General features: G+C 38.2%; 1 protein-coding gene across 5 annotated transcripts in view; it reads right to left on the bottom strand.

Annotated features, from left to right (window-relative positions):
• ATR (ATR checkpoint kinase) overlaps positions 1–13,629 on the bottom strand; it is a 103,154-nt gene extending 89,525 nt beyond the window's left edge. For 3 of the 5 annotated variants that reach the window (XM_079922927.1, XM_079922929.1, XM_079922928.1), the window contains exons 1-4: positions 13,457–13,629; positions 4,387–4,478; positions 3,104–3,253; positions 788–1,665 (exon numbers count right to left, since the gene is read on the bottom strand). In XM_079922927.1, the coding sequence (XP_079779053.1) occupies positions 788–1,665; positions 3,104–3,253; positions 4,387–4,478; positions 13,457–13,515 (1,179 nt within the window). In that variant the 5' untranslated portion in view covers positions 13,516–13,629. Of the gene's footprint in view, positions 1–787; positions 1,666–2,599; positions 2,800–3,103; positions 3,254–4,386; positions 4,479–13,456 lie in introns of those variants that run through there. The other 2 variants (XM_079922930.1, XM_079922931.1) reach the window with 2 other exon arrangements.
• Between the last annotated feature and the right edge of the window lie 803 nt (positions 13,630–14,432).

Genomic DNA, 14,432 nt, shown 5'->3' with positions numbered 1-14,432 from the left:
TAATTCTTAGAAAATAAGTTTATATTATTCATAGCAAAAATGCATTAGGTAGTAAGATGTCAAATAAGGTAAATTATTTTCAGAGTCTCATCAGACAAACAAAAACCTAAGTTAATCTATATTATTTCAGTCTATACATCGACATATGTATAGTTCTATATCTAGAACTATGGTCTATAGTCTTAGAAGGCCTAAGACAAATCCTTCTCTCTATAACCTGTTTTTCCCTAAACCAAAATGACACAAAGAAAAATTCTACAAGGGAATTACTAACTTCTTTTACACTACAAATCTAGCAAGACTTACAGATAAAATAAACTAAAATATTTAATCAATTTATTGTATATCTATTTTATTGTAGTGTCTCCCACAGTCCAAATAGAAAAAAAAGGCATAATTTGGCATGACTAGTACTATATACCCATAGGTTTTCTAGAAGTGACTGATTATAACCTGTCAAAGAAAAATCTATGTGAGTGCTCAAAGTTTTTGCAATGAAGTTGATAACTGGCTCCTTTTTAATTAATAATGCAACGAACATGTTTACACTTCACAAACTCTACTTTAAAACTCCATTGGCAGTTCATTACCAATGTAGTGCACAAATGTTTCTAAAATCAAATTAAAAATCCATAATAGGAGGCCACAATAGATTATGAAAATCATCCCATTCTGAATGTACATTATTAAAGGTATTTTATTTTCTCATTATTAATCTTGCATATATGCATACACTTAAATTAAGAACAAATTACATGCTTAACAAGTAACCTTACAAATGACTTACCTCTGCATCTACCTGAACTCCAAGCACATCCACAAGAGCTCTACAAATATTTCTCACGTGAACCTTCCTGACTTGTAAAGCAGATTCATACCCAGCTGGCACATATCTAAGGAAATACTGCAGTAAATGGCACAAAGCTGCTTTTAGCAAATCAGACTTAAGCTGCATAAGCACACCATCTTCAAACATGACACAGAGTTTTTCTAGCAGCATATTTAAATAGACAGGCTCAACATTTCTATAAGCTTCTGCTTCAAAGGGGAATAGTGTCTTTATCAGCTTTGACAATGGCTCTTCATAGAGTTTCAATTGGTCAGCATCCATTTCTACAAGGTGTTTTAATAATTCCAAAAATGAGCTGAAAAAAGTGCTGGCTGGTTGTGCCGGTAGTCCTCCAAGCTCAAAGAGTTCAGTTAAAAGGCTAATTGCTAAGGATTTAACTTTTGGACTACCATACTCTAGCAGAACACAAACTATCCGCCAAAGTAAGAGTTCTTGCCTTCTAAAAAACACAATTGCAATAATACGAATAAGAACCGTTAATAAAGTGACTTCGATAAACTCTAAATTTTGCATGTTCATGAGCTGCAAAGGAGCTGGTTGTAAATACCCTACATGTTCATCTAATTGACTTAAAAATCGGCTAACTACCACTGGCCATTCCACAAAGTGTCCCGTTGCATCTCTTTCGTGGAGGTAAATCAAATCTTCAAAAAGATATAATAATTCCTTCGTCAGTACTCCAAAAATGGCAGGACTCTTGCTTTTAAAAAGAAATAATAATGAGCAGATGACTTCACAGATTTTTTTGTGTAACATGTGACAGGATGGAGTTGCTGCAATCCGTAGAAGTCTTGTTATGATCCAGTTACTGAATTCTTTGAAATAAACAAACAAAAAAGATATTAAATAAATAAATACATCAGAGTGCCAATCAATTTGCTAAATGCTTGATGATTTATTTTTAAAGTGTAAACTTCACTAACAAAATAGTCTAAAACATTCCCTACACAATGGAAACATATTATAATAATTTAGAATACCAATTTTGGTGTCAGACAAGTTCCTAGCTCTCCACTTATCAGTCGTGTGAACTTTTCTCTAAACTTCTGTAACTTCATCTATGAAAGGGGAATAATGACACCTACTTTATATGCTACCCTGATCAAGTAAGATAATATATTTGAAATCTCAGCATAGTGCCTCAAGTTAAATAAAGGCTCAATAAATAGTAATTATCACTCCTTCAACAAATATTATTGAGTAGTGACTCTGTCTCAGATGCATAAGAACAAATCAGTCATAGTCCTGTCCTCCTGAATCCTATAATATAGTTTCTCGAACTTCTTAACTGCAACTAAGAGATATATTTTATATCACAACCCAGTATACATATGCATATTTTTAAAATTTAAATATGTGAAACAAAAGTTTCATGTACTTATTACATGTACATTGCATGTACTTATTACATGCAATGTACTATGATATTTTCTAGTCAATTATATTTCATCTTCAATACCCACTAAATGGGTTATAACCTGTTTTTTAAAAATCAGTGTAGCAAAGAATATTAGACAAACAGATATTTATAATATAGTTTAAAAACTACTATGATAGAAGAAATATAGAACACCCTATACTAACAGCATAAAGAGAGCAACTAAGCCAGTCCTAGAGTAGGCAGTCAGTAATGGTCAGAAAAGACTTTTGAGAGGACATACTATCAAAGTTGAGTCTTAAATTCAAGCAAAAAATTTTTTAAATACTCTATGCATTGTACAGAAAAAGAAAAAGCTATGTGCTTTACACCTCTTTATGAGGAAGCCAATAAAGAGACAAAAGTAGCATTTTAGGCTTGAGGGCCATATGATCTCCATGTCCACTACTCAGTGTTGCCTTTGAAGTAGTTGCAGACAATAAGTAAACGAATGATCATGGCTGTGTTCCAATAAAACTTGTTCACAGAAACAGGCGGCCAGCCTGTGGGCCATGGTTTGCTAACGCCTGATCTAGAAGAAAGAGATTACCAAAATCAGAAAAAAGAAAACTTCTAAAGTTTGCAATGGCATATGAACATATTCAATTACTTCCACTCCATTCTGGGTACCTAGTTCATAATAAAAGAAAACAATAAGGATGCATGAAATAAAACTAACCATTATCATTTTGCTCCCTCAGTTTATACCAAATTTGACAAAAATATGTGTAACAATGTGTATATTGTTATATTTATAATGTTATATTTCAGAAGAGCAGAAGAGGGTAGAAATCATAGAAGAAATTGAAAATGAATGCACAAACAGCAGGACTTACCAATACAACTGCCTTCGGCCTCATTTTGTCCATGGCTTCCATTCACATTTACAAACATAAGTGGGGAGGACTTCATGATATGCTGGATGAAATCAAGCAACATCACAGAGGTTGGCTGAGAGTCAGTCTTCTTTACAAGTTCTAGAGCAACTAAAACAATAAAAGATTCATTTTAAAGAGTCATGACAAATTAAATGGCAGTGCTTTTAAGAAACTAAACTTCGGTGACAAGAATTATGTCCAACACAGTGCTCATGATAAACCGATGGGGCTAAAAACACACTACAATCCTATCTTTCTAATTTTAAATGTTTAATAATCACATGTATTCATTTGTTATATATCCATTCACCAAACATATGCTATAGGCCTACAATACGCCTGGCACTGTGTGAAAATCTGAGGATTAAAAAACCCTCAAAATCAGGTGAGGGAGTCAGACAAATAAACTAGTCATTATATGTTAACTGCACTAATCTACAAAAGAGGAAACAAGTGTCTGGGAATATGCCTGAAGGAGTTGATTCCTAGATGATGAGGAGTTGGTCAAACAGACAGGGTAAGGACAAGTGGTCTAAACAGATGGAGTACCATATGAAAACACATCCTGCAAGTATTCAGTAGTCATTTGTTATTTTTCAGGAACGTATAATTTTACCGATTGAAAAAGAAAGGCTAAATGACTATTGTTAAGTCATGAAATCTGTGTCAAATTTGGAATTAAATTTATAAACCATGAGCCAAATGCCACTCTGTATTATCCCTTCCACGTAATTTTAACAGACATGACACATATGACACCATCTTGCCAAGTTGGTAATATTTGTCTTTTAGATTGCCACAAACAGGAAATAGTTGATTCGACAACTCACAGAATCTTATTACCTCCCATAGACAAAGGTGCCAACCCTTATTTAAAGAGTTTTTTTTTAATGGCATTTGCTGTTTCTCAACCACTGACACAAGACCTAGCTAAAACAGAACTGGCCAAATATTTTTTCCTATAATAATATCATATATCAAAGAAGAACTCATAGCAAGCAGCAGAAAATCTAGATAAGAAAGAGGAAAACAGAATTACTTTAAAAGCCTAAATCACATTAGGCCTAAATCACATTATGTAACAAGTAATATTGTAAAGAACTTGCTTGAAAATAGTAACTAACATAAACACTAACTATATATCTAAAATTATATGGAGAAAAATGCTAGTATAATGTGTATACATGGAAAAGAAAACAATTTAAGTTATAAAATTTATATCAGAAATAATTGTTTCTTACCAACATTTACATCTGTAAGTATTCGGTCAATGAACTGACAAAGAATTTGTCTTGGCTTCTGTACAACAGTATTATATTCCTCTGGACTGGAACTAAAATACAAATAAAATGTTATTAACCCTTAAAGGGACTCACAGTGTCATTTGTAAAAAATTCTCTAAAGTTGAACTTATCAAATGTGCTTAGTTTTAATGTTGACACTGATAGTATTCTTCTGCAAAGTATCCAATCTGCAAACTCTAGACCTGCCCTGCGCAATATGGACTCTCAACCACTGCGCCACCAGGGAAGCCCCATTTTCTCTTTTATTGTAAGTTTGAAACTTTCCACAATAAAAATTCAATAAATGTTAGGGAAAAATACACATATTGAGTCTTAAGAACAATCATGAAAAAATAATATTAAAAGGCGATAGGGCCTCCCTGGTGGTGCAGTGGTTGAGAGTCCACCTGCCAATGCAGGGGACGCGGGTTTGTGCCCCGGTCCTGGAGGATCCCACATGCCGCGGAGCGGCTGGGCCCGTGAGCCATGGCCGCTGAGCCTGCGCGTCCGGAGCCTGTGCTCCGCAACGGGAGAGGCCACAGCAGTGAGAGGCCCGTGTACCGTAAAAAAAAAAAAAAAAAAAAAAAAAATATTAAAAGGAGATACAGTAATTAAGCAGAGGAAGAGTATCCTAGAATCCTGAATGAACTCAACTTGAGTTCCATGATTTGTGTAAATAACAAAGGAATAGAACATAATAATAGAAAGCCTGTGTTCCACCACATAATGAGGAATCATACAGTTACTCGTGTAATCAACAAACATTTACTGAGTACCTATAATGCGCCACACAACACATCAGAAGCTACTGTTGGGAAGGTGAAAGACGACAGTTTAATGGAGGAGATTGATAAATCAATCTAGCCCTCCATCCAGGCTGGATTATGAGGCCATTCACCCAAACAGTTAACACAGGTGGAAGCACACATACGGGAAGAAAAAAAATTCAGTTTTAGAAATACTGAGTTTAAGGTCTCAAGGGAACAACTAAGTGGAATGTCCAAAAGATTTTTGGAATTACAGTTCTAGACCTCAAGTCCTAGCCTAGAGATATAGATTAACTTATCGATATATAATAGTACATAACAAGCAAGGCTAAACACATTGTATTATTTCATATTTCACAAGAAATAAGATAGGGATATTAGACCCTAATTTGCATATGTGGAGACTGGTGCTTACAGAGATTATATAATCTACCACTATTAGAGCTAGTAGTAGTGGAAGCCTTGGATATGAACGCAAATGTAATAAATAATAAGAAAGCCAGAGAGAACCCAAAGTTAAGGTTAGTAGAGGCACGAGGAGAAAAGGAAAGGGCCAGAGAAACAGAAAGAAAAACAATGAGAGATGTGTTCTAGAATCCAAGGAGGTTAGAATTTTAAGGAGGGAGTTGTCCACACAATCAAATAAAACTAGTTTGTTAAAATGTCCTTTGGATATATTTTTTTATTATGGTAAAATACACTTAACATAAAATTTACCATTTTAACCATTTTTAAGTGTACAGTTCTGTGGCATTAAGTACATTCACATTATCCTACACCATCACCACCATCCCTCTCCAGAACTTTTTCATCTTCCCAAAGTGAAACTCTACTCATTAAACAATACCTCCCCATTCCCCCGCCGACAATTCTGTCTCTATGAATTTGACTACTTACATCTACACGTTGAATCCTATATTTGTCCTCTTGTGACTGACTTATTTCACTTAGCATACATCTTCACAGTTCATCCATGTTGTAACGTGTCAGGATTTCCTTCCTCTTTAAGGCTAGATAATATTCTACTGTGTTTATACCACATTTATTTATCTATCCATGTTTCCATAGACACTTGGATTGCTTCCACCTTTTGGCTACTGTAACTAATGCCTCTATGAACATGGGTGTACAAGTATCTGTTTCAGTCCCTTTCAATTATTTTGGGTGTATACCTAGAAGTGGAAATGCAAGATCATATGGTACTTCCATGTTTAGTTTTTTGAGATACTGCCATACTGCTTCCACGGTAGCTGCACCATTTTACATTGCTACCAACAACTTACAAAGTTCCAATTTTTCCTTATCCTCACCAACACTTGTTGGTTTTGTTGTTGTTGTTTTAAAATAGCAGCCATCCTCATGGGTCTGCAATGGTATCTCATTGTACTTTTGATTCACAATCCCCTAATAATTAGGGATGTTGAACATTTTTTCATGTGCTTTTTGCCCATTTGTCTTTCTTCTTTGGAGAAAGTCTATTTAAGTCCTTTCCTCATTTTTGAGAGTCTCATACTCTACTGACCCTTTCCTCATTTTCAAATCAGGTTGCTTTTTGTTGTTGATACTGGGCTGTAGTTCTTAATATTTTGGGGATATTAACTCCTTATCAGATATATGACTTGCAAACATTTACTTTCATTCCATAGGTTGTCTTTTCACTCTGTTGATACTGTCCTTTGCTGCACAAAAGTTTTAAATTTTGATAATTTTTAATTTGATCTATTTTTTCATACGCTGTCACGCTTTTGGTGTCATAGCCAAGAAGTTACTGCCGAATCCAACGTCGGGAAGCTTTTCCCCTAGGAGTTCTCTTCTAAGAGTTTTATAGTTTCACATTTAGGTCTTTGATTCATTTTGAGTTAATTTTTTTATGTCCTTTGGATTTTAAAGTTTTAGTGTAGAGATAAAGGCAGAAGCCAGATTGCAAAGGGTGAAAAACAGATGAAATGTGAATATTGAGAATAGCATGCTCTCTCTAAAGCTTGACCATGGAATGAAGAGAAGAATTGGGAGTCAGTGGTAACTAAAGGAATATATGAGGTCAAGAGGGTTTTGTTTTGTTTCCCTTAAGATGGAAAAACTTGAACAATTGATTCTTGAAATTTGGCTTTCCTTCCTGGGACCATGTATAAGTAAAGAGATAATCCTTGGACAGGATGATTATCATTAATCCTAATGACAATCATTAATATATATTTATTAATACAGGAGGAAAGGATGAGTACAGACTTTAATAATACAATAAATTCAAAACACAAATAAAACCAGATGCCCTGCTTCAAGGAAGTCACTGGGGAGAGGGTAAGAAAGCACACAAATAATTTTAATCAGGTGTCATATACACCCAAAGCAGGAAATAACTAGCTCTGCAGAGAGGATTCATGGAAAGTTGTGTATAAATGATTAGCTCACTCCATCACTTCTACTGACAAAACAGCTGAGGATATAGTAGGTAATCTGGTTATTTACACAAAATAAAATTATGTATTTCATATAAATAACAACTTATAACATCCACATAGTACTATAAATGTACATGTTTTCCCACTTAAACAATGCTAAAAGAAAAAATGAGGTTAATTATTTTCTTGATTATTCAATCACAAAGTCCAATCCTAATTGATTACGTACAGGATCCAAGGCATCTACAGCTAATAACTGCCATGATGGAAATGGTCCTGGTACATAGTAAACACTCCAAAAAATTTTGCTGAATGAATGAACGGTTCATAAGAATCTTTCTGCATCTTGTGTCTCCTTCATCCTTAATGTATAAACTTTTTCGGACCTGTGGAATATCTATCTACCTGTTCTCTGCCACTAGACCATAGGCTCCTAGAGGTGGAGACTATGTTTTATTTCTCTATGAATTCCTGCAGCACCACTAGACCATAAGCTCCTGCAGGAGAGAAAATGTGTTTCACTTCCCTTTGCATCGCCTATACCACACCTAGAACTGTGTCTTGCTTGATAGAAAACAACTAAGTTACTGAAGTTAATAAATATTTGCAAGTAATATAAACTCTAGGTGTACAGAATCAAAGAACAAGTAGTTGTATTTATACATGAAAGAGAAAACATTTTGTGTTTCTTATCTTATTTAAACCAGCACTGACCAATAGAAATACAATGCAAGCCACATGTGTAGTTTTAAATTTTCTAGTAGTCAATGACATTAAGAATGTAAAAAGAAACAGGCAATTTTAATCCCAATAATATATCCGAAATATTATCTGAACATGTAATAATATAAAAATTATTAATGACATTGTTTACATTCCTTTTGGAGGGGGGTGGTAATTAAGTCTTTGAAACCCAGTATCTTACATTTAGAGCACATCTCAGTTTAGATTAGCCACATGTGAAACGCTCAGTGGCAACATTTGGCTGGTGTCCATAGTAGGTTATAGGACATCACAGATTTAAATATAACAAAAAAAATTTTAAGTCTGAAATTACAAGATAACATGAATTGTTTTAGACAAAGTCAGGAGATTTTGTCATAAACCAAGTGTAATTTGACAAGTGTCATTTAAAAATGTTAATGAGGAGGTTTGTGGTGGAGAGGAACCAGGATTGTGGCTGGTGGTCAGAGTTTCCTATAAAGTAACTCTGTAAAGAAGGTTATGCATTCATATTTCATTTGCATAATTTTTAAAAATCAGTTTTTTAAACTTGAAGTGATTGTCATTTATTAGATGTATTATCAGAATAAAGAAATTCAAGGAAGAGTAAGGATTTCTTATTTTGCAACCTCTACCTTGGAACTGAGCTAAGAGGGTATACTTTTTCAAAAGTATACAGTAACATTTGGGTGGTAATTTATCACATAAAGTTTGGATACATTTAACAAACACTTGAAAACCTCCCTTGGGGTAAGTATCAAACGCCAGGAAAACCAAGGTACCATATATCTGCCCTAAAAGAATTCGTAGTTTAAAGGACAAAAAAGTAAGCAGGCAGTTTTAACACAGCATGGTTAAGTGTTAATAGAGCCAAGATAGAACGTAAGAGGGACACTCAGCCCTGAGCAGGACCTATCAGTCAAGGCTCCCTGGAGGAGGTGACACAAAGCTGAGTCCCTAGGGGGCTAGGCAGGTAAAATAAGGGAAGGAAGGTGAGTATTCCAGCAGAGGAAACAACATGTGCAAAGGGTCAGGAACAAGAACATAAGCTGCTCTAGAAACTGTCAGAGGTTCTACATGGCCAAAGAACAGGGAGGTAGTATCTGGAAATGAAGCTGAAGAGGGAAGATAAGGTCAAAGCGCAAAGGACTAACGAGTTTGAATTTTGTACTGAAGGGTTCTAAGCAGGTGAGTGAAGGTTAAACATGTTTCTAAAACATGAATTCAATTATGTTATTTCTCTGTTTAAAACACCCCAATGGCTTCCCACTGAACTTAAAATAAAATCTAATTCCTCATTCTGCCCTATAAACTGCTAAAGGATCTGGCCTCTGCCTACTCTTCCATCCTTAATACTACTCCCATCTTTGCTCCCTATGTTCCAGGCTTCTTCCTCCTCTTTAAAAAGTAGCCTCATTCCCACCTAGAGATCTTTGTATTTTCTATTCCATCTCAGACACTTCTCCTCCCAGTTTCACAAGACTGGCTTCTTCTCACCATCCAAACCTCCTCTAGTGGCTAATGTTGCTGCTCCCCAGCCCCTCATCTCCCTCTCATTTCCCATTTAACATTTTAATGGCAACTATCACTGTTGGAAAAAATCTTGTGATTACAAAGTAATTTTAAACAGGAAGGTCAGAGAAGGTTCTTGGAAATGACAACTGAATGGAACTAGCCAGTGTTCAGAGAGAAGAAACGAGTGCAAAGGAATGACGGCAGGAATGATCTTGGTGTATTAAAAAAAAATAAAGCGAATGTCATTGGAGTAGAGTGAGCAAGGGAGGGATGAGGTAGGCAGGATGAGCAAGGCCATGAGGTCAGAGGTAGGCAGAGGCCAGATTATGGCAGACCTTAGAGGCCCTGGGAAGGAATTTGGATTTTATTCTAAGTATGTTGGAAAACCAAAGGAAGATTCTGAGCAGGGGAGTAATGTTATATAATCTACAATATGATTTATAGTTGTAAAAATCACTTTGGTTGCTAAGTGGGAAATCCACTGTAAGTGGGTAAAAGTGGAAATGGAAAGATCAGCTGAGAGGTTACTGTAATAGTCCAGATAAGAAATTTTGGTGATAGCAGTGGAGATGGTGAAAAGTGTTTTTTTTTTTTTTTGCAGTACGTGGGCCTCTCACTGTTGTGGCCTCTCCCGTTGCGGAGCACAGGGTCCGGACGTGCAGGCTCAGCGGCCATGGCTCACAGGCCCAGCCGCTCCGCGGCATGTGGGATCTTCCCGGACCGGGTCACGAACCCGTGTCCCCTGCATGGGCAGGCGGACTCTCAACCACTGCGCCACCAGGGAAGCCCAAAAAGTGTTTTTAAAGGTACAGTTGACAGGACTTGCTGATGGATTATTAAGGGGTAAGGGAAAAAAAAAAAAAATCAAGGATAATTCTTAGGCTTTTGGTTCCTACATTTACAATAAGCTGGGGAAGGAACAGGTTTAAGGACAACAAATCAGCAGTTCTGCTTTGGATATGTTAATTTTCATTTCTGAGTATAGATGTTGAGTAAGCAACCTAATATATATCTCTGGGCTAGAGTGATAAATTTGGGAGTTATCAGCATATAGATGGTATTTTAAGTTATGGGACTAGACAAAGTTACTGAGGAAGAGAGTGAAGATTGAAAGAGGACTAATGATATAGCCCGAAAGCACATACAGAGTCAAGAATGATTCCTAGATTTCCAGTCTGGAAAAAAAAGTGAACACGGTATCATTTACTGAGATATCCCTACCTCAGTGAATAAGAGGAATTAAAAAAAAAAACCAAAAAGAAAAACCGCTTGCGGGCTTCCCTGGTGGCGCAGTTGTTGAGAGTCCGCCTGCCGATGCAGGGGACGTGGGTTCGTGCCCCGGTCCGGGAGGATCCCACATGCCGCGGAGCGGCTGGGCCCCCGAGCCGTGGCCGCTGAGCCTGCGCGTCTGGAGCCTGTGCTCCGCAACGGGAGAGACCACAACAGTGAGAGGCCCGCGTACCGTAAAAAAAAAAAACAAAAAAAAAAACCGCTTGGGATATGCAGAGAATTTAAATTGGATATATTGAGTCTTAACTGCATATAGGACACCCAGGGAACAAATGGGTTATACTAACATAGTCTGCCAGTATACAGTTGCATATATGGTTCTATATGAAAGAAACATAGCTTGGAGACACAGATTTGGAGTCATCAAATAGCAGGTGGTAGTTGAAGGCAGGAAGAATGGATGAGATCACCCAGAGAGACTAGGCAGAGAAAAGAGTGCTAACAGAATAAAACACTGAAGCAAAATTTATCCCTGAGAGACAGAGGAAGAAGAGCCCACACATTAAAACAGTAACATCTTACTTTTTTCAGAAATCTAATTGCCATGGTCAATGAAGAAAAAAAAAACAACAACTGAGGAGACAAGGTCTTGATGGCTTGAATCTGAAACCCAGCTCTAATACTAACTGCTATCTCTCTGACTTTGGTACTTCAATTTCTGTGACTCTGATTCTTAATAAACAGTGATAATATTTGCTCCATTCTATATCATGGAGATACTGTGAGACTGAATAAGCTTGAATGAAGCAGTTGCAATGAAAAAGTCATGACAAGTAAAAACTATTATCAGACAATTCACTACGGGTCAGTTTTTCTATTCCATCTCTTAGAATGGCTACAAATGAGTGAAAGGTAACTATAAGCTCTGTTGATGAAAGCGACTAAAAATAAATCCAAGATCCTATTATTTTTACTAACAAGTATCACAGAGAAAGAAAGAAAAGGGAAGAGAAGTACTAATCAGCAAATTCTATATTTGCAAGGTGGGAAAAGTACACTGAGCTTCACATCGAGCCTGAAAGATGAAATCTGTACATCAACTTCCTATATGAACACTTGCCTTCATCTTCTTTTAGAAAGGTAGATGTTACTTTACAAAATGTTAACACAAGTATGCTTGCAACATTCATACAAAGCGGAAAAAAATCATACACACAACAATATGATGATTCAGTTAAGACAAGTATGGTCCCTTCATTTATATCCTCTTATGTATGTAATCGAGGAAGACTAAATGTCAGTGTCTCTGTACGGTCAACAAGTGGAGATGGACACAGCTGCACTGCAAAAAGAAAGGGAATTAAATATCCCATGGGCTTAACGTCAGCTGTGGCTGTGTGCTAAGTTTCCAACCAGTTCAAGAAATCGGAAAGCAACTATTCCAATTGATAGTTCAACTGCAGCAGTGGTACAAGCTCACTTATTTTCTGTTCACAGTGGGTTACAAATATTTTTTTTTTAAAAAAGCAAACGAACAAAAACCCTGCCTTCTCGTCTTTAGGTCAGGTTTAGGAAAGGCTGTGTGTGTCCTGAATGGGGGCAGCAGCCATCAACATCTACCTACTCTCTTCGGGCAGAATACTGGTTTACACGATTTTACTCTTGGGTTTACAGAAAGGAAAAAAAAAAAAAAGAGCTTTTGCAAATGGAACATTATCTTCAAATGTTGGCAATACTCTGTGCACATTTATATTCTGTGGATTTTGTGGCCGATCCCTGGGGTTTCTGACTAAAATAACGGATTGAGGACTGGATGATCGATATGAAAGGGGTCCCATCTCCAGAATAGCATATGGTTTCACTTAGAAACGAACTTTTCCTAGCAACTGGCCTTCCTTGACAGAAATCAGAACTAGTGATTTTTCTTCCGAGGGTAGTTTTGGGTCAAAACGTAAAGGTAAAAATCAATCCCTCCACCAGCGATCATAAAGCACAGAAACTAAGGAAAGTCCATGCGTCAAGTACTCCATGTAAGGAAAGAGGCTTTCAAGAAGCAAATGAATGTAGGAAAGTGACCAGAAAGTGTTCGGAAGGGACCTTTCCCTCCCGCTGCGGAGGCAATCCCCCTGGGGTTTGAGGGGGAGAGGGAGAGGGACGAGCTCCCCGGCGCCGCTGAGGTAAAGTGGGGCCAGCCGACTACCCCTCCCCTCGGATCCGCAACCCGCAGGTTTGCGGCGACGCCCCGCGTCCTTTCAACGGCCTCTCTGAGGGAGAAGCGCTCAAGTCAGCGGAGGAGCATCTCCACAAGGGCCGCGGCCTGGGTTAGGGGATCGGAGCCGGGACGTGCGTGGCTGGGAAGGGAGAGCACGTGAGACGCCGGCCCGGCCCTACCTGCCCAGCTCCCGCAGGGCCGGGATCATAGACGCCAGCTCCAGGCCATGCTCGCCCATGGTGAGGACGCGAGGCACTCTTCAACCACGCCGAGGCGGGCTCCTGGCGTCTCCTCAGCTCTCTCTGGTGAAAAAGCGCGGCGCCCGACGGGGGCTCGCAGGGCCCAAAACTCCTCCCGGAAGCCGCGGCCGATCCGCTCTCCAGGCCAGAGTTCTTTTCCGCGTAGGACTTGAGGGGGCGGAGCAAGGGGCGGGGCAAGGGCGGGGTGCGCTCCGGTCAAATTTCCAGCGTTGGGGGCGTTCTGAGCCGGGAAAGCTCGGCAGGCGAGATTCGCGAGAGTTTTGGTTTTTTGCGGTCCTGCTCTGTCACTCACTCCCAGCCTGAGCGGCTCAGATAAGACAGACCCCTGGATCTGGGGAGGAAAGGGGAGTGGTGGGCACCAGCGCAGAACGCCTCGCATCACAAATGTGAAGACTGAGATAATTCAGCAACTAAAGGCCCAGGATTAGACCGCAGGTCTCTCCGCGGAGTCACACCTCCAGGTCCCTCATTTTCTACCACTCTCTTGGCATCCTTTCTGAGAGATACGGGGCAAAAGATGGGCTCCTCCTTGTCCTTTTTGTTTCAGCAGGGTTTTTTTTTGTTTCTTTGTTTTTCCCAACTTGAAGTCTCCCTTAGGTTTCCTTGAGAATTCTCCCAACGTTTAATATTTAAAAAGAGGGTTGAATTATATTTATTTGTGTCTCATTTAGTCAGCAGCAGTACTATGTATTTTTATGTCACCATTACGGGCATCTATTACCTATGATTTAATTTTTAAAGTAAAATCAGTGGCTTTTGGCTGTAGACATTTCCTACCTCAACCCAGTTTGTTTATACGAAAAATGGTCATCATAAGAAGCTGTTAACATGTCAAAATTATGTATTTAATCAGGCAAGGCCATGCAGTGTGCTTACATTGGTTCCTTACACATGA

This window comes from Stenella coeruleoalba (assembly GCF_951394435.1).
Source record: "Stenella coeruleoalba genome assembly, chromosome: 5".
Classification (NCBI taxonomy): Eukaryota; Metazoa; Chordata; class Mammalia; order Artiodactyla; family Delphinidae; genus Stenella; species Stenella coeruleoalba.
The sequence above is the reverse complement of the archived record's forward strand: the minus strand, read 5'-3'. Positions and strand labels throughout refer to the sequence as shown.